Source organism: Liolophura sinensis, chromosome 6, assembly GCF_032854445.1.
Source record: "Liolophura sinensis isolate JHLJ2023 chromosome 6, CUHK_Ljap_v2, whole genome shotgun sequence".
In the NCBI taxonomy this organism is placed as follows: Eukaryota; Metazoa; Mollusca; class Polyplacophora; order Chitonida; family Chitonidae; genus Liolophura; species Liolophura sinensis.
Window position 1 is genome coordinate 41,786,162 of NC_088300.1, and position 24,986 is coordinate 41,811,147.

Consider the following 24,986-nt stretch of genomic DNA (forward strand, 5'->3'; position numbering starts at 1 on the left):
ATGGGGGTGGGGGGAGGTAAGATGAGGTTGCTGTCGTGTCATAGAGTGAAGAACCTGTGGGAAAAGAAATCTCAGAAGCATCGACCTAGTCCATACAACCGTCATCTGCTTTTTACACTGAGCATTGCGAAGCAGATCAACGACAAACTGCTGTCGTGTCATAGAGTGAAGAACCTGTGGGAAAAGAAATCTCAGAAGCATCGACCTAGTCCATACAACCGGTCATCTGCTTTTACACTGAGCATTTGCGAAGCAGATCAACGACAAACTGCAGACAGCAGCTTCTGCTTTACAACAGCTTTACATTTTATTTTCAAGTTATTCTTGATTTATTTGTTCCATTGGTGTTGTACTCAAGGTTACAGGTATTTCACTTATACGACGACAGGAAGTAGTTTGAGTCAAAGCACAGGAAAAACCCATGACCATCTGCAGGTTGCTAGAAAACCTTCCCTCACATGTCAAGAGAGGAAGCCAGCATGAGCTGGACTTGAACTCACAACAACCTCTTTGGTGAGAGGCTCATGGGTCATTTAAGTCCAGGTCAGTCAAGCGTACCCTCTACCTTTGCCACCAATGAAGCAAATGAAGCAAAACATCGCCATACTAGCAAAGTCATTTATTTATATGGAAAGAGTTCAGAAAAATCTGAAAATGTGAATCAGCCAATATATTCAATCATTGAATGCTATTTTAAATTTGTGTCTGGTTCCATTTACAGGATTGTACAGAGACTAAAGGATAGACATACCGCCATCTCAGATAAACTGAAGCTAGTGAAGTATTGTTGGGTAACTGACAATGTGTACCTGCCTAACAAAGAGAAGATAATTATAGACATCATTACTGACTAATTGTTAATAAGGAAAAGGTAAAAAAGAAGAATCCCCCAACAAATTATAGGTGTAAATATATTGTGTAAAAATAGTTAAATCTGAATCTCATGTGAAAAATGAACTAATTGTGTCAAAAAATAATTAGCCCTTGTTACTGACTTGTCACTCAACATGTAACAAAATGAAACATCTTTTGGAACTTGCAGTGGCTGGGTCGTTATAAAGGTGTTGGCCTTTCAATCACTAGGACACACAGTTAAGATGCAGACTCAAACCTGGCCAATTGCTTTGGTGGCCTAAATGGTTAGAGCATTCGCCTTGAAGTCGAGAGACTCAGGATCAAACCTGTGTCAGGTCATACCAAAGACAAGTACCAGAATTGTACTTGTTGCTGCCTCGCTTGGTGCTCAGTACTGAGAGGTTAGAGCAAGGAAACAGGACTGGTTGGCCAGGTGTCAGTATAATGTGACTAGGTGGGGTGTCATGTCTGGTGTCTGCGGCATGATACTACAGTGGCAGCAGCACTTTGGCAGCATGGACTCGCCTTGCCACAAGAAAACAAGAATATATGTGCACACACCTAATGATTCCTGGTTGTCATATGACTGAAAAGTTGTTAAGTATGACGTTAAAACCCAAACATTCATTTATCCTCAGCTTTCAGTGTTCAAGGCTCTGTGATGAAAGGTTCAAGGTTCTGTGAGTAGTGGACAGCGCTTGTGTAGCTATTAGCGCAGTTTAGAAAACATTTTCTGAAGACCACTGCCATCAATTTTGTGTGCATAGCTGTACATTACATGTGTGAATGTTGATAAGTAACTTGCCAAAGGTCTGTGGTTCATCCTGGGCACTTTGGTTTCTTCCACCTATAAAACTGACTGCCATTGACTTGTATAAATGCAACATTCTTGAATATTGCATTGAACGGCAATGGAATGAATGAATTAACAAATGTTCAACTAGTCATAATTTTAGATGGTGGTATGCATTTTCTTGTTTCTGTGATCAAGTGTGTATTTGACAGGATGGTTCCTCTAGTGTGTGTTATTTTTAGGTTAAAACTGAGTGATGATGAGGTTGAGGAAGTGTGGAGATGCCTAGCCCAAATCTTACAGTCCCCCAGACTTCACTCCCCTGCTCATGCAGTTGTCATAAAGAACTCTTTTTGCCAGGTGAGAACAAATATTCACTTACTTTTTTTTCATTCGGCATATACCAGTAACAGGATCCAGTGGTTTTAGGGCAGTACTTGTTTTCTCCTTTCTACCTGTCTAAACATAAAACTTCAGTGTTGTATTTTAGTTTAAATCCTTCTAAGTAAAGAGTAATAGACTAAATCAGAAAGGTCTGAAAATCCGTTTTCCGCCTGCTTCCGTTGTTTGTGTTTGCAACAAGTCTATGAGCCTCTCACAAGCTTTGACATCATGTTTGATACTGATGTTTTGAGTGAAATACTTAAGGGTTACCAGAATTCAGAGTAACTGTAGGTTCTCTTCATGTTTTCAGGCAGTTTGTGATGTGCTGTTGTCAAGTGAGCGTGTTTCATCGGAAAGGGCAGCACTGACCTCTGTGTTGAACTGCTGTCAGTCTGTGGTGGGGTCACCAGCGCTAAGGCATGTCTTCACCTCCAGATATGATAATTTGGTAAGCTTTGGCAAGAATAATCCTTCCTGAAGAACATTTACTTGCTGCATGTTGACCCAGTTAGGTTCTAATATACATTAACAGCCCTCCTCCTCGTTGTCAGTCCTCATGGATTTTCCTGCCTTCGTTCAGTAGTGTAAATGCTGCATCAGCAAGTGGGGCAACTGAACAATACACTGAACGATACACTCGAGGATACACTGAACGATACACTCGAGGATACACTGAACGATACACTCGAGGATACACTGAACGATACACTAGAGGATACACTGAACGATACACTGGAGGATACACTGGAAGATACACTGGTTTATTACGTTATTGGTTGAAGATCGTTGTAGTTTATGCTACAATTATTTGCTCACTGAGGCTAACCTCTAACAACATTGAGTTATATTTTAGACCTAGCCAAGTTTTTTAACCATCTTCCATAGAGGACTACAATGAATTTAAGCAGAATTTATTGTGTGAAAAATGTTGAACTCTGTTTTTGAGTTTGTTTGTTTTCAAGGCTCAGCTGTATTCACTATGGCTGACTGTGGCTGGTTACCCAAGGAGCAGTGATTCTCTAGACCCCTCCCAAACCCTGGACCTCGTTAACAAGTTGACACATCACTACAGACGAGCTCAGAATGCCAACTCTAATCAAAAACAGGTCATTTTCCCCAACAATATTGATGTACCATAATTCCTCAACCATTTTCGCATATGAAAGAGTAACTTTTGTTGCAATTTGTGCACATATTTTATTTGATTTTGGAGACAAAACTACATTGGCTGGATTAACTTCAGAAAAGTATAGTTTTACCAGTCTTCACCCAATATTGCCTTCAGAATATGGTTAAATAAAAACACCTTGTAAACATGCGAAAAAGTTGAAGAATTACAGTAGTTAATAAAGTCTACCATGGAATTCTAACCCAGGCCTCGTCGTTTGAAAATCCCAGGAGTGCTATTTTCAGTCCTCCTTATTTCAGCAAGGAGTGTGAAAAGCTCTCCTGGAAATAGTCCTCCTAAATTACTTTAGGAGAGCTATTTCATAAAATATACAAAAACTGAAAATCTATATAAACATGGCTGCCATAGTTTTGGTAAGTTAAATGGCTTTGACCTGGACTATTTTACTGAGGGCCTGCATGGTCATGGGTGGATAACAGGTGTCTTAATGAGGGTAAATTCAATACCAGAAGACAGCACAAGTCAGAAGTGTCATTGTCAGAATTGTCATTGAATGCTGTGAAAAAAAATAATAATAATAAAAAAAATAACAGCATATAATTCCAAAAGATATGAGAAAGTTTCTGATAAGTTTCATCTTCGAGGCGTTTCTGACCAGTCTTCAGTGCCTGACCTAAAGCAGTCTCAGCCAACTTTTCAAGTTCGACACCCATATGATGCACTTTAGATTCAAGGTGCCGCATGACGGTGTGTTTTGTAATAAAGCTGGTTCCCGTTGTATACTTCATGAAGTCAGCGACAGCTCTTCCACGGAGCTTGGGTACCAACTGCGCCTCGTGAGCAGCGCAGGTTTTGCACCACACCTCAGTCACTTGCGTCAGTCCATCCTCGCTACTCGTTTTGTAGCCTATCACATTTCCTGTTGGCCATGCAAGGAAGGTTTTTAGCTTCACGGAAGACATCCTGTTGAAGACTAGAGCGTGAACGTTCTGTACGGTGCACTTAACCAGTACACATGCCGTTCCCTTTCGCCTTGCAGAGGCAACGATTGTCACCTTCAACACCTGTCACGGCGGCTGGCGTGCGATTTATAGAGCTCCCCAAAATGAGTTTAGGTGCGCGTAGGAGCGCGAGCGCGATCGCGCTCCTTATATTTCAAGGCCTGCTAACCCTATTCAATAATTTTTGTTTTTTTAAATAAAAGCTATTTTCAGATGCAGTTTTTAGTGTCAACGATGATTGTTTCCTTTCTCCTTTGTACTTGCTGCCATCTGTAAGATTAATACAGATTATAATGCCTTTAGGCTTAAGGGAATTTCCCTTTTGTGTATTGAAAGTGTGAACTCGAATATGCAGAGATCACCGGTTCAAATCACCAGCTGGTAAACATGGTCACACTTTAGCCTGAACGTAGCATGCCACTATTTGTGACGGAGCAACACTGTTGGGAAATTTGCCTTTATTCTAGCAGTAGAAGTGTGACTTGAAACACAAAGCTTGTTGGTTCAGACCACAACTATAGACCATGGACCATGCTGTCAGGCTACTTCACATGCCTCTGTGTTTTTAATGTTTAAGCTGCACTTAGATTAGTCCAGTCTTCTCCCGAATTTGGGAAGAATCAGCTCAGACGTGCGTGTGTAAACCTGATGTGTTATGTTATCTCAGTTAATACTGTCTAAATTAAGTAGCTGATTTGAATGTCTGATGTAAACTGATATGATGTATGGTAGATCATTGCTAAATGTGACCACGTCTATCAACTGCTCAGTTTGTACCCCTTTATCAGGTATTACAGTCTGTGAGTGAGCGATTATTGATCCCTGTCTCTGTGCTGCTGCATAAGCTCAGTTCCAGCAAAGATCAGGCTCTATGTCTGAAACTGAAGGAAGTGTTGTCACAGGCTTTCTTTCATAGGTAAGGAATTACATGTACAGTATTCTTGCAAATACACATTTTGTTAACAGGTAGAGGGACTTTTGCATACTGCTGTACACACCAATCAAGCGCATGTGGTTTTGGGTAGAGGCAGTTCATTTTAATAGTTTAGGGAATTTATTTATTTGAATGTTGTTTTAATGCCATGTTCAAGAATTTATCTCTGATAAGATGGTGGTGATTATAACAGGGCAAGGAAAGTGACATTGCGTTTGGCAAGTTACTGATGAATATATTGGTTGAAACAAATGGTCTTCCACAAATGCTGAACTGTGTGAACGGTGGCACAAGCAATATTGACCACTCATAGACATCAAGGCCCCACAAACAGTGAGAGAGAGGTTCATATATTGAACAAAAAATGAGAAAAGTAACTAATGGTAAATACACTATTACATTTATATTTTCTGGCTTGAAATCTAGCCTCTTCTATCATTTACTGATACAGTGAAGTTCAGGATGCATATGTAGTACATGTACATGTTTTATATATTTTTAAGGGAGCACTTAGAGCTGTACAGGTTCTATCTTGTGAAAGCTGACCAGGGCAGATCTGCTCCTCCCAAACTGCTGCAGCATTTGCTGTCTCAGCTTAGGACCGGACTACAAGGCAAGGTACGTTAATTGTTGGTGGTCCCTTTGGAGAAACTAGGGGAATACTCTTCCTGTAGGGGGATTCCCCATCCACCTTGTCTGCAAATACTTGCTTTCTAACACTATGATCAGTGGTTTAAGACAGCAAAAGTAGAGTTTGATTGATTGATTAAATTTGTTAGTGCCACCTATATAACAGACACATTGCGCTTTAGTAGCAGCATGCAGGTGGTCGTGTGTTTTAAGACACAAACTTAAGTTCAATAAACAGATAAATGAATTTTACATTTGGGCATGAATGTTTCCCTCGTGGATTTTGTCCTAATAGGGATATACCAGTATTACCAGGGTACTCTACACACTGACAATGTGATACTACATGTACATACCAACTGTGTGTCAGACATCCTGGATTTGGCCTAGAATGTGACCATCATGAAATTTGAACAGTTGTTTTCTGATGTGAGTGCGTGTCATTTATGTATTTCCCTTCTCTTCATTGTAGGTTAACTTTCCGTCCATTCCACCTGATCGTATTCAGAATGCCCTTGTGCAATATCTGCCAGACTTCTACCAGAGTTTTATCAAGGAGAGCAGGTACATGTGTGTCTGTTTATTATCCAGACTCTAATTGTTCAGATTATCCATCAGTTATATATATATATATATATATATATATATATATATATATATATATATATGTATATATATATATATGTATATATATATATAATATCTATTTTGGTGCTTTAGTTAGAGCTGTCATTTCCAACAGTGCATCCTACAAAGATTTTTCTGTTTCGTTCCTCTGAATGTATATTGCCTTCTGGGTGAAATAATTGGACAGCTGCACTCTAGGCAGGCTTTGTGTATGAGGCAACATACCTAGAGCTCTGCTGTGTGTGTCTGATGGACAAACTAGGTTCAGCTAACCAAAATATAATTTTGTTTTCAATGGGGGCGCTTTGTCTCAAATGTGACATTTGTCTGTGCGTTCAATAGTTTTAACAGCATTGTTGGAGATTCTTTAGTTAATTATTTAAAAGATATTTTTGGAGGTTATCATGGTTATTGTACAGGAACAACTGTAATGATGTTTTAAAGATTATTGTATGAGACCTATGTGTTTTTTTTTTTTAATTTACAACTGTTTGTTTCAGCTGATTTAAAAAATGTCTGTTTACCATTTGTTCTTATTTTGAAAGTCATCATTCTCATTGGGAAAAACAACTTTATTCTGGTTCTAGCACAAGTGAAGTATTCTTGAACCTGACATGTTTTATTTTAACTAAATAAATACCTTAATGTCCTTTGAGGGGAGGTTGATTGTTCAAACCAAGCTGTCATTGGCAATGCTCGTGCCTTTTCATCAGCAGCGCCTCAGACCAGGTGCCTCACATTAGTCACTTTACCTCAGGCACCCCATATACCAGGCACCCAGCAGCAAGCACCTCATACCGGGCACCCCACACCAGGAACCTCACATCTGGCACCTCATACCAGGCACCTCATACCATGCCCCCCACACCAGGCACCTCACATCTGACACCTCAAAAAAGGCACCTCATACCAGGCACCTCACACCAGGCACCTCACATTAGGCACCCACACCAAGCACCTCACATCTGGCACCTCATACCAGGCACCCCACACCAGGCATCCCATGCCAAGCACCACTTATCAGGCACCTCACATCAGACACCTCATACCAGACACCCCATTCCAGGCACCTCATACTATACACCCCACACAGGGCACCCCACACTAGGCACATACAACAGGCATCCCACGCCAAGCCTCACATGCCAGGCACATTACGCCAGGCATCTCACATCAGACACCTCATACCAGACACCCCACTCCAGGCACCACGTGCCCGGCACCTCACGCCAGACACCTGACATCAGACACCTCACAAGGCTCTCTAATTTCCTCCTGTTACAAGCCTGAATTATGGGTTTAATACCCTGGAGTGGGACATGTAAAACGGTACCCTGGAGTGGGACATGTTTCACTTGTTTCCTCGTAGTGTAGCACTGAGCAATTCCTTGACTATGAATATAAAGTAATATAAATGATTAATCACAGTAACGACAGTCAGTCCTTTTTTGTTCATAATCTGTACACGTGTTCTTTGCTTTCCCCCCTTAGTCTCAAGAGTACTGGACATCACCTTCTGGTTTGGTTGACTGATGTGCTAATTCCCCAGGAGACTTCTGATTCCCTTGACACCCAGTTCCTAGTCTGCCTGAAGGAGTTACTGAGAGTCACCCAGGTGACGGACGTGTATAACGTTGCACAGGACAGTGTAGGAGGAGGTCACCAGCTGAGGTTCTACAGGGGGGTCATTGATAAACTTTTAAATCAGAGGTATGCGCTGTGCCAACGAAGACGGATACATTCCATGAAAATAAATAATTGAATACTAATGTTGGATCCAGTTTTCTAGCTCTCATCATAATGCTGGCTCCCATTGCACAAGTGGAATAAAGAAATAAACTCATGTTGGATGGTGTTTAAATGATAACGTTGACATTGTAAAGATACATATAACGCTTATTCTCATATTGTTCATAAATACCTCCGATGATGCAGCCCACTGTTCTCTTATGGCTGTCATACATACTTCCTCCGATAAAGATCATCTTTGAAAACCTACCACATCCCACCCACAAGTACATGTACTTTTCAAACTTTCGGAAGGCTGAAAATAAATGAAGATTCTTGTGATACATCCGTAAAGAGGATTGTGGGACCCACAACCTTTTATCCCGGTAGATCATGTTCACGATGTCTGGCTGTCTGTTTGTGTGGTAGACTGTCCGTCTGTCTCTATTGCTGTTTCTCTGTCTGTCTTTTTCTGTCTTAGCTATTTGTCAGTCTGTCTGTCTCTGTCTTACCTATTTGTCTCTCTCTGTCTTGTCTGTTTACCCGTTTGTCTGCCTGTGTTGCTCTCTCTGTCTCTCAACAAACGATGTGAAGAATCAGAGAGAATCGTTTCATAATGGTTAACACTAAACCAGAATGGAAGCTTAGGAGTCTTAGGAATCCATACTACATATAAACAGAACTTGTATGATTTGTATCTGATATGGTTTTCATTACAGCCCTTGTGAATCCTTATTTGACTGTCTCATCATTCTGCTACAAATGAACCATGCCATCCTGGAGCCCAAGGTCAAGGTCGTACTCCGTCTGTGCTGGTCAGTGGATGACCACGTGAGTTCAGATAGTTAGGTAACCTGTGGGATATGATATTAGGCACCAATGATAAAAGTCTCGTAAATGACCTAAAGAGTGAGCCATTTTTCCTGATTCGGAGAACTATGTTGATGTCAGAAAGATGCTTTGAGTTTTGTTCGAAAGTTAGGAAATTTAAGTTATATCATGTGGCCTTTATTTGCCTCACAAAATTCATTTTTTGGATTAGTTTAGAGGGCAGGTATTGAATTGTTCTGATATACAGGCATGTGTGTCCAAGGTTTCTTGTATGTTGTAGTCTCTAGTCACACTGGTAGTATTTATTTATTTATTTATTTGATTGGTGTTTTATGCTGTACTCAAGAATATTTCACTTATACGACAGCGGCCAGCATTACGGTGGGAGGAAACTGGGCAGAGCCTGGTGGAAACCCACGATCATACGCCAGTTTGCCGACTGACATTCCCACTTATGACCTGAGAGGAAGCCAGCATGAGCTGGACTTGAATTCACAGCGACCGCATTGGTGAGAGGATCCTGGGTCATTATATTAATATACTAATTGGTTTTTGTAGGATTGGAATAAAATAGAAAGTAGAATAAAGCTCAGGGGTTATTACTGGTAAACATGTATGTGTACTAAACATGCAAATTTTGAAGAATATCTTAGGCTTTGTTGTCACGAATCAATTGTGTAATATTGATGGGTATTGTCTTTATTATTTTTTTTTCTTTCAGTTTGACAGTGGTGTTCGGTCAAGATGTGCGGACTTTCTGTGCGAGCTGGTCAGTACGTACGTCCAGTTACGTCAGTTACCTCGCTGGTTGGAGAAGGTCTTGTCTCTGCTTCATTCTGTCCCTGACATTGCTGTGGGTGCTGTCTGTCAGGCTTCTCTGCTGCAAGTGTGAGTGGTCAAATATTCTTTCATAGTAATCCAGGATGTCAGAATGCTGACATTGGCCAAAAGTTTTCAATGTTTCTCCATGTATATGCAAGCTCATGCTGGCTTTCTCTCCGGCCGTACGTGGGAAGGTCTGCCAGCAACCTGCGGATGGTCGTGGGTTTCCGCCGGAATCTGCCCGGTTTCCACCCACCATAATGCTGGCCGCCGTCGTATAAGTGAAATATTCTTGAGTACGGCGTAAAACACCAATCAAAAAAAAAAAAAAAAATCCATGTATATGCATGTACAAAGATGGGAATTTTGGCAGGATGAAAGGTTTGGTGAAGTTTGTTCTTCTGTATCATTATAAAGAGATACCGTGTTGACTTAACCGCCTAGGTATTCAATCTTCAATCCGCTATCATTAAAAGTATGTTCATTGAGCGTATCCTGACAGATCCTCCGATATGGACTCATTCTCTAATTGATAGGGTTATTTTTGTCATTATTAATTCTGGTAATGTTTTGTTAAATCTTCTGATTTTTGATCTGTTGACCTACCGATCCAACCTATTTTTGGGGTAATTTTAGGTTATTCCAAACAAAACAATTGTAAAAAATTGGAATGCACAAAAGCCCTTCTTTATTTTCATAATTTTTCTTCATTTCTGTTTTTGAACAGTCATTTTTTTTTTTAGATGACCTGTGATCATTGTTTCACGGGTTTGTGGTGATCTTTTTGGTTTTGAGAATTTAGTGGTGATATTTGCAGGTTTGGGAAGCAGGTAGAGTTGTTACCCCCAGGGATGATGTTGGACATGTGGGCGCACTTCACGCAGGATCTGACAGACTATTATCTTCCATCCCTCTTAAGCTGTGAGTGAATACCATTTATGAATGCCTGGAAAGAAAACATGCATGGACTGATTTATTCATCTTATTGTGCTTTGTGATAGCCTTACTTGAAAGTCTCATAAAGTGTACCTTATGATAACCGTTGATAAATGGCTGTCTGTATGACTTCTCACATGGCACCATATCCACAGATATTCTGCTTCTGAGAAATATAGGGATTTGGACAAAATCAGGGATTTGTATGCAATATCACATGACTACACATACCTTGACGTTCTTGTAGTGCTCAGATACCTCTAGTATTAACATATTTGTACCTGTATTTTGTGTTGCCAGCCTCTGCAGAGGGTCATGTGACTCACCTGTACACAGCCTCTAAGCTGTTCTCTGTGTTCTTGAGGAATGTGAGGGTGGCTGAGCAAACAATAACCAGCCAGACCCTGGGAAAAGTCAAACAGCTAATGGCTGCCACTGAAGAGATTCTGCGAAAGCTAATGACCCTGGTTGCCACGGAAACAATGGTAAGCATTTTTCCAAAGGATGGAAAAGGATTTCATGACAAATTATTTGTAAAGGGGGTAAGAACAAACAAAGAGGTCAAGAAATAATGTTTTATTATGTTTTTCTTTAAAAACAAAGTTTTTTTTTCCATACATGTATTCAGTGTTTAGTTACCTCTGGCAACTGACAACCTCCACACCTCACCAGATACCTGACAAACTACCACCCCTCATCAAGCAGTTGCCAAGCTACCACCCCTCACCAAGCAACTGACAAACTACCACACCTCACCAGATAACTGACAAACTACCACACCTTACCAGATACCTGACAAACTACCACCCCTCATCAAGCAATTGCCAAGCTACTACCCCTCACCAAGCAACTGACAAACTACCACACCTTACCAGATAACTGACAAACCACCACCCCTCACCAAGCAACTGACAAACTACCACACCTCACCAGATACCTGACAAACTACCACCCCTCACCAATCAATTGCCAAGCTACCACCCTTCACCAAGCTACTGACAAACTACCACACCTCAACAGATAACTGACAAACCACCATCCCTCACCAAGCAACTGACAAACCACCACACCTCACCGGGCAACTGACAAACCACCACCTCTCACCAGGTACCTGACAAACCACCACACCTCACTGGACAACTGACAAACCACCACACCTCACCAGGTACCTGACAAACCACCACACCTCACCAGGTACCTGACAAACCACCACGCCTCACCAGGTACCTAATAAACCACCACACCTCACCAGGTACCTGACAAACCACCACACCTCACTGGACAACTGACAAACCACCACCTCTCACCAGGTACCTGACAAACTACCACACCTCACCAGGTCCCTGACAAACCACCACACCTCACTGGACAACTGACAAACCACCACACCTCACTTGGTACCTGATAAACCATCACACCTCACCAGGTACCTGACAAACCACCACACCTCACTAGACAACTGACAAACCACCACCTCTCACCAGGTACCTGACAAACTACCACACCTCACCAGGTACCTGACAAACCACCACACCTCATCAGATACCTGACAAACCACCACACTTCACCAGGCAACTGACAAACCACCACATCTCACCAGGTACCTGACAGACCACCACATCTCACCAGGTACCTGACAAACTACCACACCTCACCAGGTACCTGACAAACCACCACACCTCACTGGACAACTGACAAACCACCACACCTCACTTGGTACCTGATAAACCATCACACCTCACCAGGTACCTACAAACCACTACACCTCATTGGGTACCTGACAGACCTCAAGACTATAGAACAGGCAGTAGGCTATAGTGGACTTGTGAGATAACCATTCAGATTGCTCAGACAGTGAGGATGTAAATCATTTTTTAATCACACATTAATGTTGATACACCTACATGTGACTAGGCATCAAATTTACCTACATGTAAGTGACTAGGCGTCAAATTTACCTACATGTAAGTGACTAGGCGTCAAATTTACCTACATGTAAGTGACTAGGCGTCAAATTTACCTACATGTAAGTGACTAGGCCTCAAATTTTACTACATGTAAGTGACTAAGCGTCAAATTTACCTACGTGTAAGTAACTAGGCATCAAATTTACTTACATGTAAGTGACTAGGCGTCAAGTTTACCTACATGTAAGTGACTAGGCGTCAAATTTACCTACATGTTAGTGACTAGGCCTCAAATTTACCTACATGTAAGTGACTAGGCGTCAAATTTACCTACATGTAAGTGACTAGGCATCAAATTTACTTACATATAAGTGACTAGGCATCAAATTTACCTACATGTAAGTGACTAGGCATCAAATTTACCTACATGTAAGTGACTAGGCGTCAAATTTACCTACATGTAAGTGACTAGGCGTCAAATTTACCTACATGTAAGTGACTAGGCATCAAATTTACCTACATGTTAGTGACTAGGCGTCAAATTTACCTACATGTAAGTGACTAGGCGTCAAATTTACCTACATATAAGTGACTAGGCATCAAATTTACCTACATGTAAGTGACTATGTTTCAAATTTACCTACATGTAAGTGACTATGTTTCAAATTTACCTACATGTAAGTGACTAGGCGTCAAATTTACCTACATGTAAGTGACTAGGCGTCAAATTTACCTACATGTAAGTGACTAGGTGTCAAATTTACCTACATGTAAGTGACTAGGTGTCAAATTTACCTACATGTAAGTGACTATGTTTCAAATTTACCTACATGTAAGAGACTAGGCATCAAATTTATTTACATATAAGTGACTAGGCGTCAAATTTACCTACTTATAAGTGACTAGGCGTCAAATTTACCTACATGTTAGTGACTAGGCCTCAAATTTACCTACATGTAAGAGAATAGGCGTCAAATTTACCTACATGTAAGTGACTAGGCATCGAATTTACCTACATGTAAGTGACTATGTTTCAAATTTACCTACATGTAAGTGACTATGTTTCAAATTTACCTACATGTAAGTGACTAGGTGTCAAATTTACCTACATGTAAGTGACTATGTTTCAAATTTACCTACATGTACGTGACTAGGTGTCAAATTTACCTACATGTAAGTGACTATGTTTCAAATTTACCTACATGTAAGTGACTAGGTGTCAAATTCACCTACATGTAAGTGACTAGGTGTCAAATTTACCTACATGTAAGTGACTAGGTGTCAAATTTACCTGTGTGTAAGTGATTAGGCGTCATATTTAGTAAAGGTTTGTTGCATTGTTTAGGGTAAGTTTAAACTATGAAGGCACTGTCAGGCTAAGGCCACACCAATGTAATTTTGTGTTTTATGAGCGACACTAAAAAATCCACTGATGGAATAAGAATAAAATTGAAAATCCACTTTTTTACTTTGTCTGATTTTAATGTTTTATGTGTTGTTGTTATTGTTCAAGGCTTTTCAGTCACGTAAATACATGTACATGTATGTCTTTAACGTTAACAATTGCTGGCACAGTCCACATTTCTCACAAATTTAGATAATTTTCACCTTTTTTTATGTTTATTTGTATACCCTCCTCCACATTGAAAAAAATTTCATTTTTGCCTCTTCAGTGAAAATAACTTTCATTATGTTATTATTGATTGTAGTCTTTCAGCTCCCAGTGTAATACAATACTTGTACTTCCCTCATTTCATTTGTAATAACTTTGTAATGCTGAGCTGATATTTATTTATTTATTTGATTGGTGTTTCATGCCGTACTCAAGAATATTTCACTTACACGACGGCGGTCAGCATTATGGTGGGTGGAAACCGGGCAGCCCAGGGGAAACCCACGACCTTCCGCAGGTTGCTGGCAGACCTTCCCACTTACGGCTGGAGAGGAAGCCAGCATGAGCTGGACTTGAACTCACAGCGGCCGCATTGGTGAGAGACTCTTGTGTCATTACGCTGCGCTAGCGCTCTAATCAACTGAGCCACGGAGGCCCCCTGAGCTGATATATGGTAATACATTACCAGTATTTTGGTCAAAGCTGGTCCAAAAAGCTTTATCGTCTTGGTTTTGAACACTTCTTGAACACCCTTTTGGTGAAAGCAGTCTTCACACAGTGAAAGTTGCCGTTAACCCAGGTGCTAGGCCTTGGTTATGATGAGAAAACTAGCCTCTGTTGTGTCTGATCATGCCTGCACTAACCCATGCCACCTGTGTTTTCAGAACTGGGACCTGGTATATTGCGCTCTGATGTTGTGCCATACGTGGGGGGAAGTTAGCATGTTGATGGAGGCTCGTGAAACTACATCTGGAGAACAGTGGAGAGAAAACACAGATAAAGACCCTCATCTTTCTGCAGCTTCATCTCCTTTTGATTTCTCATTGGTTCATCCTTATTTATCTTCTAACTTATGGTGTCGGCTTTGTCAGAACATAATGAAGAGAGGTGCAGCAAAATGCCAGCACATGGTGGTAAGCCTTTTGTTTGTTTTGTTTGTTTGTTCTGGGACAACCACAAATTACATGTACTTTTTAGTTCCTCTTCAGTCATTTTCATAGTTCTGTGGTGGCCATGCCTCTTCGGGGTTTAGAACAGAGTCTGTCATGTTTTTGTTGTTGTAGGGTTTGCCATTTATCTGTTTGAGATTTTAAAGTGGAATTGATGTAATTTTTTTCTCATTAAGGAAAAAAAGATGCATTTAGAAATTCTAGGTAACTTTTTATTGTGCAACAGTATGTCTTGAAATTTTCCATAATGCCTATAACAAGAAGACATTTTATGCAATTGAAATAACATTGAGTACCACACAAAAGACTGAACTTCAAAGACACTAATTCTTTGGGAGTGACTTACCTGTGTTCTTGACCTTCCAGTGTAAGCTACAAGTTCAGAAGCTAAGAGCACTGTGCTTGCAGCGTGATGGAGATCTTAACACTAGTCTCAGTGTCCAGTCAGTGACAGAGAGCCTGCTGACCTTGACCTTTTCAACTACTGATCATCAGTCTTGGGATGGACAGGTTAGCATGTTGTGACATCAAAGGCTTTTGTTTTGGAAAATCTGTATTTCACCTTACAATTATCTCATTGTTAGGAAAGCATGTACATGTATACGTGTAGACATATAGACTCACTAAAATGAAGGTCTTGAGAGCTACATTTACCTTTATTGCTGGAAACCAATCGGTAAATCTCAACAACTTTCATGGCTTAAGACAGCTTGTGGGCTGAGTGTGTGCTGTACGGCTTACAATAGTTTGTGATGTACAGTCTGCTAAGTGATATACAGTAACTTCTGATGTGACAGTCCACTGTAGAATTTGTGATGTTATAACCTGTTTAAGTTATTCAATGTTCAATCTATAGAGGAAGCATTTCTTTTTTCTAGCCTTTTTTAATCACATCTGAAACACTACCTGTGGCTCAGTGGAGCTTAGTGGCGAATTGTCTCCCCCTGATGTGCCCTCGCCTCTCTGAAAGTCTGCAGAAATCTTTAGCCTCCTTCATCGTTCAGACGATTATGACAGACTGCATTAGACCAGTGGACAGCAGGTAAGTGCTTACATGTAACATGTTAAAATCTGCCAAATTGTCTGTTTGTGGGTGCATTGTCAAGAGAGCAGTTTGACCTGTTTGTTTACATGTATGAGGGCAGTGTATTTCAATACACTATGGCCCTTAATTACAGTATTTGACCTAAGTTTAGGATTTTTCAAATGACACATTTTGATTCTGATTGATTAATCCACCATATAGGACCTATGAGTATATATAGACGTATTAGTATTTTATGATGTTGGATTCATTTGTTATCAAAAAAAAAAAAAAAAAGTTGGCATCAAAAGTATAATTTTAAGACCTTCATGTGCCTCATAATGTGCAGTTTCACATCTCAAATTGTAGGTGAATTACAATCATATAAGGAAGAATACAAAAACACTGGAATTGAATCAGTGCTAAGAATTACAAAAATAGCCGTGTGTGTTGTACATGTGACTGAGTACACTTAAAAAAATGTATTCACGATTGTTGCTATTATCGTTATGATTGGATACATGCATCAAAATTACAGTTTGATACAGGTAACCGGGAAGTGTGAGCATCACTGTAAACTGCATATGCCAAAAAAAAAAACATGCCAATGTTTAACTGATTCATTTTAACTCCGTTTTAAACAGCAGTGGAGACCGTATGTCCATGTGCAGTGTTTCCAGAGAGTTGCTTAGGTCCCCATTTCTCCATGAGCAGAGCTCCCTTGTATCTGCCATTATCACCGGTATCTGGGCAAAGATCAAAGCTGACATGACTGGTAGAGAACTCAGGTAGGTAGATGTAGACCTTCTCATAATTTGTGCCCTAATATTGGTTATTTTTGTGTGCGCATTCATTTTCCCTATTCCAGTTTCAACAACAGGTTCAGCTTTCTTATTTCCTCATCGTAAAAAGAAATTTAAACTCCACATTTAACAGTTTTAATATTGGTCAAAGAATTATTTCTTCTTAAAAAGGCTGTAGTGAACTGAACTTTTTATTTGTCCTAGATTCCATGTAGTATTTAAACAAATATTTTGTGTAACACTCATGTACAGATTGAAGAAGAAGAGAAAGATGAGCGCAGAGCAGAAGTGTCTGGCTCAGGTGTTTGATGCTGTATCCAGAGAGGATATTGACTGGTGTGCTGTCACAGTCTCTACTGACAGGTGAGCGGGGTGGGCCTAAAAAAGTCTACATTAGCACCACCTCAAAAGAGTGATCAAATTTTTAAGATTCACTTGCAGACTTCTCTGCTGTTTTCAGGTAAAAGATACAGCTTTTACAATGTATGGGCTTGATTACTCTCATCATGGTCAAATGTTTGTTCATCTAATGAATGATTCATTTGTTATTGATTCAGTTATTAGAATTTGCTGTTACTTAGTGTTGTTGCCAGTTGTTACAATGTCTGAACTTGATTACTCTCATCATGGTCAAATGTTCGTTCAGCTAATGGATGGTTCAGTAGTGATTGATTCAGTTATTAGAATTTGCTGTTACTTATTGTTGTTGCCAGTTGTTACAATGTCTGGACTTGATTACTCTCATCATGATCAAATGTTTGTTCAGCTAATGGATGGTTCAGTAGTGATTGATTCAGTTATTAGAATTTGCTGTTACTTAGTGTTGTTGCCAGTTGTTACAATGTCTGAACTTGGTTACTCTCATCATGGTCAAATGTTCATTCAGCTAATGAATGGTTCATTTGTTATTGATTCAGTTATTGGAATAGCTGTGACTTAGTGTTGTCATCAGTTGTTACTTAGTATTGTCATCAGTTGTTGCTTAGTATTGTCATCAGTTGTGACAGTGTGTCAACTTAGTTACTATCGTTATGGTTAAATGCTGTTTCAGCAAATGGATGGGACAGTTGGAGGGATTGTCCACTTTTCTGCCCCAACTGGTCTCCATGGCAACACCTCCTCACCTGGAGGCTGGGGAGGCTGTGATTAACTGTATAGAGGTAATGTATCAGTACACCTGGTAGCACTGCTCCAGTGTGTATGACAACATTTGGGGTCTGTTGTGTCCAGTTAAATGCAACTCGCATTGACAAAGTTGCAGCTTTATATTGTTACAAGATTGTAGTAGTTGGCATACTTTAAAAGTAAAGTTGTAACCATTTGTTGACCCGAGAATGCGCCTGTTTCCGCTGAAATTACATGAACACTGTTTTATCTGGTTGCCATATAAGCGTGGGGTACAGGCGATGCATCATGTTTCTGGCTTCTCAGGCATGGCATAATAAGAATTCCAGATTAAGGGCTGATTTCTAGAGTTACCAAGCAAGTGAGAAGGAAATGGCTGAGCTGTTTAGGCCTGTTTTCAATCATCCTCAGAAGTACCTAAGGTTATATTACTAGTCTTTTCTTTTAAATGACTTAATCTATGGCAGACAAATTAAATAGTTATGGTGTATAAACTGAGTCTTTTTGGTTTGTTGCTCAGGTGTTAAATGCATTACCTGTTGAATACCTGAGCCCAGGTGATGGGGTTCGCACTCTCAGTGGGCTCTTCACCCTGCTGGTTACCTGTGTTTGTGACACCCCCAGGAAAGCACCACCGATCCTCCTGCGCCCTGTCTCTCACCTAATCAGGGTAATCGTGGACAGTCAGACAAAGTGTCCCTTCCTCCACTTGGTTGGGGCAGGGGTACTGTTCAGCTGGTGTGAGCAGTTTGCAGACTGGCTCCAGTCACTGGTAATTGTCAATTTACTATGCTTGGTCAGCACTGGATAGGTTGTTTAAAACACGTTATTCTGAATGATTTTTTTTCACAAGGTTAAATCCTAAAGTTGTGTTAGGCCTCAGTGATTCAGGGCGTTCATGAACCAGAACCCTAGAACTATTTGCTCGCCCTACAGGATTCACTCAAGTTTTATGTTAAGAAATGCGTGCATATGTGGTTCTAGGCAAAGTGCATTGGTTTATCTCAGGCTTTGCTCAGTTTGTGTGCCCATTACTTTAACCTCTTATAAAAGTGATATTTTGTGTAATTTGTAGAGTACGAGTGAAATTAATGAAATGCTGAAGCAAACCTATCCCTGAGATTTTGTAAATTCCATACTTCATTGGTCTACATATGTAGCATTTAAAACCATGATTTCAGTGGTTAACACTGCGGATGGTCATGGGTTTCTCCCGGGCTCTGCCCGGTTTCCTCACACCATAATGCTGGCCGCCGTCGTATAAGTGAAATATTCTTGAGTACGGCGTAAAACACCAATCAAATAAATAAATAAATTCAGTGGTTAACAAATAAAGCAGCTAGCAGTCCTTCAGTTCTGTCCTGTCACTTCATAGTTTCAGGAAGAACGAGTTATTGTGGTGTAACAGCATATAGGCAATGTTTTAACTATTTCAGAACAAATTTCAGGAAGAAATCTGTATGTAAAGGCTGTTTGTTTTCTTTTGTTTATTTGCTACAGAATAACTGTAGAGAAGAGGAAAAAGCTGAGGGCTGGGAAGTGATAAATACGCTGACCAGGGCAGTTGTCAGAGATCTCCAGCTGTTTACTCACCTCCACCACTATGTGACCAGTGTAAGTTTGAAAGCATGTGGATGTGGCTGGCAATTTAACACTGAGTACTATTCTTTATCACAGCTATTAATGTGCCTTTGTCCATGTAAGAAAATTTTTAAGCGACCTGTCAACTATTGAATAATTTTCTGACTTTAACCAAGACTCAACAAGTAAGTTATAAATGGAGTTTTACACTGTGTAGCCTCTGCCCCAGAGAGAACTCTCACACTATTGTGATTTTGAAAAATGCTGTTAGAAATTTCTGTGCTATCAGTCTAGTATTTGTTTGTACTGGGCAGCTACATGTAACTTCCCAAACAGTAAGGCAAATCTTTCAAAGCAACATGAACAATGGCCTTTCCAAACAAGCCTAAACATTAACATTTACCTGATAAAAGGAAGCCCAAGAAACTCCCCACCTGTTGGATGAGGTAATAAACCGCGTAGCCAGTCTGTGTTCAGCCTTGTCTGATTTTTTTGTATCTTTTTTTCAGGTGCGTGATCGGCTGATAAAGATGAAGAAATCCATGACACATAAAGGCCAGACGTTTGAGTCATGTAGGACCCTGTTGTATTTGATCACCCGGATCGTTGAAGAAATGTCTAAGGTACCGGCTGGTTTAGCTTAATAATAATAATTTTGTTAGTACATGTACTACAGTTTTCTTGTTGTTACATGAATAAGTTTCAAAGCAGTGTTTTATGATCATAGTATTCATCTAGGTCTTATATTCATATCCAACTCCATCTGGTTCAGCTGGGGCAAAGGTCTGATTTCCTCCCAACTACGGCTTTCAATAAGCAGAGTGACCAGGTGTATGGCAAAGGTCTGATTTCTTCCCAGCTACGGCTTTCAATAAGCAGGGTGACCAGGTGTATGGCAAAGGTCTGATTTCTTCCCAACTACGGCTTTCAATAAGCAGCGTGACCAGGTGTATGGCAAAGGTCTGATTTCTTCCCAACTACGGCTTTCAATAAGCAGCGTGACCAGGTGTATGGCCAAGGTCTGATTTCTTCCCAACCACGGCTTTCAATAAGCAGCGTGACCAGGTGTATGGCAAAGGACTGATATTCTCCCAACTTTTCATATGGAGGTTTGTAAGGTCTGGGGCAAAGGTCTGATTTCCTCCCACTTACGGCTTTTTGTTCGAAGGTTTGTAAGGTCTGGGGCAAAGAACTGATTTTGTCCACATGAACCTGTAACAAAATGATCTGAATGTGTGTTATATTCCAGGTTGTGCGGAGGAGAAGCAGCACAAAGGAGAAGTTTCAGGCTGTTTGTTGTGAGTATGTACAATACCTGGCAGAGCCGTGCCTGAAGCTGATAGACCTGGCCTGTCAGACTTCTGAAGATTCAGTACTGGCCAGCCTTTGTCGATGTTACACAGCCCTGGTGGGGCTGGTCAGGGACGGGGGTACTCCACTGGGGTCAGTACTGGCACAAGACACAGCACTACAGCAGGTCACACTTCATACCTGTGACAAACTGATGAACTGGAGCCTGGGCTATATTAGCAGTGGCCAGGTAAATTGCTATCAAATGCACAGATTGTCACTGTAGTTTTACCTGTGGAAATACAGGTGTGTCATTGTCAGGAAGATTTAAAAGGTGTCACATTACGGAAAGATTTGTAACATGAGAGAACTCAGGATGTCAGTATTGATTACTTTATCATATAATTTTGTTAACTTGATAACTTCTCATGTGAAATGGACGTGTGTGAAACAGTTTGAGAGAAAAATAGGGAGAGGCAGGGCAATCTACAAATTCCCTGTCCAATGCCAGGGCTGAACCTACACCTTGTCAGTTCAGCGATTGGAAGATAAATTGAGGCAATAAACTGTTCCTGAGACTGGAGTTTTTGGTTTACTTTTTCAAAGAGGAGGTGGGTTTTCTAACAAGAACATTTCCTGTTTCTGTTTACAGACCACAGCTCTGAGACCTGTGTTAAATTTTGTCAACGGTGTTTGCAACAGTAGTAGCGAGTTGTCGTTACGCATCACTTCTGAGCAAAGATGTGCTCTCTGGGACAGTTTATGGAAATGTCTGAGAATACAAGTAGATCAGGGTGAAACTGGAATGAGAGACAGGATGTCCAGTGATAGTCCAGAGCTCCTTCAGCCTTGGGGAATTGAGGCTGGAGACAATATTAATGATAAGAACAGTATTTTATCTGCTGTATCTTCTTGTCTGGCAAGATTACTGTCGTCTTGTGAACCTGAAGAGTTCTCCCCCTTGATGAAATCTGTTGAACAGAATTGTGTAAGTATGTACACATATAAATAAGGTACTGTTTACACCTAATATTAAAATTATAGGAAAAGCCATGCATGTTTGTGCAAATGGAAGTACTACTGCAATTCAGAAGGAGAAGTCTTTTAAAACTGTGGGCCATTTTCTTTCCGAGGAATTATTTTTAATTTCTTCAGATTTATCCTTGCTGTGTTGTTCATGCTAAAATGTCTTTAAACATTGAGAATTTTTTTTAAATTACTTTATTTTAACAGCATGTCCGACATTTGCAATCTGAACCCTGGAGACCACATTGTGCTGCTCTTGTTTGGGACCACCTTTTGTCATGTGACCTGACTGAAGATCACATGACTGTGTTTTGCCAGGCTGTATTCAACGTAAGTACAGGTATTTGTATACTGGTATCCACTTACATGTAAGTACAGCACAAATTGAATCAAGAGGACTAAATCCCCAGAAAAGGAGAGCTTACAAACAAAAGAATGTTGGATGTACAAACAACTGCAGTCGTCATGACGTTAAACATTATGGCTATTATTAATATAGTAATGGACTTCTTTTTTCACCAACAGAATTTTCAGTAAGTATTTACATGTGTTGTTTTATTTTGTGAGTATTTGTTGATTGAGCATGATGTGATGTTTCTGTGTTGTAGACCTTGTCCCAGTGTCAGTTCATCCTGGAGGAGTTAAGATGGAGAAGTAACCCTGAGTTAATTACAGGTGTGTTGGTACCTGTCCTACAGCTGGAACACAGGATGCTGCAGTTTGGGGAGGTGAATTTTTTTGTACTTGTAGCTAATGATAAGTCAAGAAGAAATCAAAGGTGACAAAGAGAAAAAGACCTTGTGATAAATTTCTTTGGCATCTTATATTCTTTTATATGGTCTAATTTTGAGTTGTTTGAATGTAATGGATTGGTGAATTCATCATACTGTGTTGAATGAGGGGTCCCTAGCTGTTTGTTCAATAATAAGACACCTACTTAACTACTTGCATGCCTCTCATCAGTTTACTCAGACTAGCAAAATGTTGTTATGTCCCAATCCAAAACAACAACATCAAAAATAGAATTTCTGAATTACTAATGTGGCCCATTTCGTGACTGACAGGTGTTGATGTCTGACCAGACGGCTGGCGTAGTTTTGCATGGGTGTCAGCTGAACCTCCTTGACAGGTGCCCTGCCCAGCTGTACGGCAGAGTGTTTACCTGTGTCTACAACGTCCTAAATGCCTTTATGGTCCATCACACAGACACCCTGCTGAGGAGCATACCCTCTGTGGTCAGCGCTTGTAAACATATCCTTGCCATTGTTCTTTTATTTATTATTATTTGGATATTATTATTATTTAAGATTATTATTAAGTTGAAATTTATTTATATATTTGATTGGTGTTTTAAGAATATTTCACTTATACAACAGTGGCGACCAGCAGTATGATGGGAGGAAACCAGACACACCCGGGGAATCCCAAGACCATCCGTATGTTGCTGGCAGTCCTTCCCACATTCGGCCAGAGAGAAAGCCAGTATGAGCTGGACTTGAACTCACAGTGACCGCATTTGTGGGAGGCCCTGGGTCATTGCGCCATGCTGGCATGCTGACCCGTCGGCCACTGAGGCCCCAAGTTGGAATTAAATCTGTTTGTTAAAATTTGCTTGCTTATTTGCTTATTATCTCACAAACAGGAAACTCCTGACATGGTCTGGCTTATTCTGTTTGGCTAAATCTGTATTTATTTTATAACATCTATTTTTCTTAATGTGGCTACTGATGATGTGTTCGCTTATACAAAGAAGTGACCAAGACAAAATATTCCAGTGGGAGGGAACTCTATCAGGATCACTGATCACTGACCTGGTACATTCTGCATATGAGCTGGACAGGTAAAACATGGGATAAAACATGTCTTCTGTCATAAACATGGTTTGTTTTAAGTACAGCAGTACATCAGTTTCATTGACAATATTTCATATAAGAATAAATATATACGGGGCATAAATTCTTCAGGTTATATTTGAAATGTATGTACTTGAAGGAAAGAAAGCGAAACACAATTTTGATGTGAAATCAAATTATTTGTTAAATCAAACATTTAATGACGCTGCCTCGTATAGCGTGTAAACTCAAATTTTGAGTTTTTATATTTTTAGTCACCTGATCCGTTACAGGTTATTTGGGTTGTTGAGCTCTCATAAAGCGGAAATGAAGAAGGTGTCCCCTTACATTGTGTCTGACTATGTGACAGAAGTACAGCGAGTGACTGTGTTACCTGTTGTTAAGGTGAGATGATACCGCTAGGTAAACCTGTACCAATCCATGATACAACCATATACCACCATTTGCAGGAAATAGGTCCAAGAGCATTGACAAGGGTTTCTCGACTGTAGGAATTCAGATTTGATTCATGAGTAGCTAGAATATCTTAAAGGAAAGTTTAAGAGAATCTACTAAATTGTGGAAAAAATGTAGAATCGGTTGTATGTTTTACGTTTACCATTACTATTTATGAAGGCTAATAATGTATTTTACAGACATTTAATGATGTATATTTTTTGTTGTTTTCAGAAAGCCTTGGTGCCAGCTATATGCAAAGTGTTAGATATATGTGACAACCATGGCATTGCTTTGTTACATACTGTTCTTAATCCAGGAGTGACGGAGGTCTTCAAGTTACTGTATGAAGAGTACTGTAAACATTATAGATATACTGGCAGAGTGTGAGGAGAACTACTTTAAACATTACAGATGTACTGGCTATGTGTGAGAAGTACGGTAAACAATACAGGTGTACTGGCCAAGTGGGAGAAGTACTGTAAACATTACAGATGTACTGGCTGAGTGTGAGAAGTACTGTATACATTACAGATGTACTGGCTGAGTGTGATAAGTACTGTAAACATTACAGATGTACTGGCCAAGTGTGAGAAGTACTGTAAACATTACAGATGTACTGGCTGAGTGCGAGAAGTACTGTATACATTACAGATGTACTGGCTGAGTGTGATAAGTACTGTAAACATTACAGATGTACTGGCCAAGTG

The 24,986-nt window shown here is 40.2% G+C and overlaps 1 protein-coding gene across 1 annotated transcript; it reads left to right on the forward strand.

Annotated features, from left to right (window-relative positions):
* LOC135467218 (unhealthy ribosome biogenesis protein 2 homolog) lies at positions 1-24,907 on the forward strand. Its single transcript, XM_064744981.1, has 30 exons — positions 1-176; positions 722-781; positions 1,891-2,008; positions 2,343-2,480; positions 2,995-3,138; positions 4,951-5,078; positions 5,600-5,714; positions 6,199-6,290; positions 7,845-8,063; positions 8,801-8,912; positions 9,634-9,800; positions 10,552-10,655; positions 10,971-11,155; positions 14,855-15,103; positions 15,506-15,649; positions 16,018-16,181; positions 16,808-16,951; positions 17,219-17,329; positions 18,018-18,126; positions 18,612-18,863; positions 19,592-19,705; positions 20,182-20,295; positions 20,922-21,212; positions 21,615-21,950; positions 22,196-22,318; positions 22,597-22,716; positions 23,053-23,237; positions 23,712-23,828; positions 24,114-24,225; positions 24,511-24,907. Exons 1-30 carry the CDS (start codon positions 1-3, stop codon positions 24,664-24,666), a joined length of 4,599 nt encoding a protein of 1,532 aa, XP_064601051.1. The 3' UTR covers positions 24,667-24,907.
* Positions 24,908-24,986: the final 79 nt, after the last annotated feature.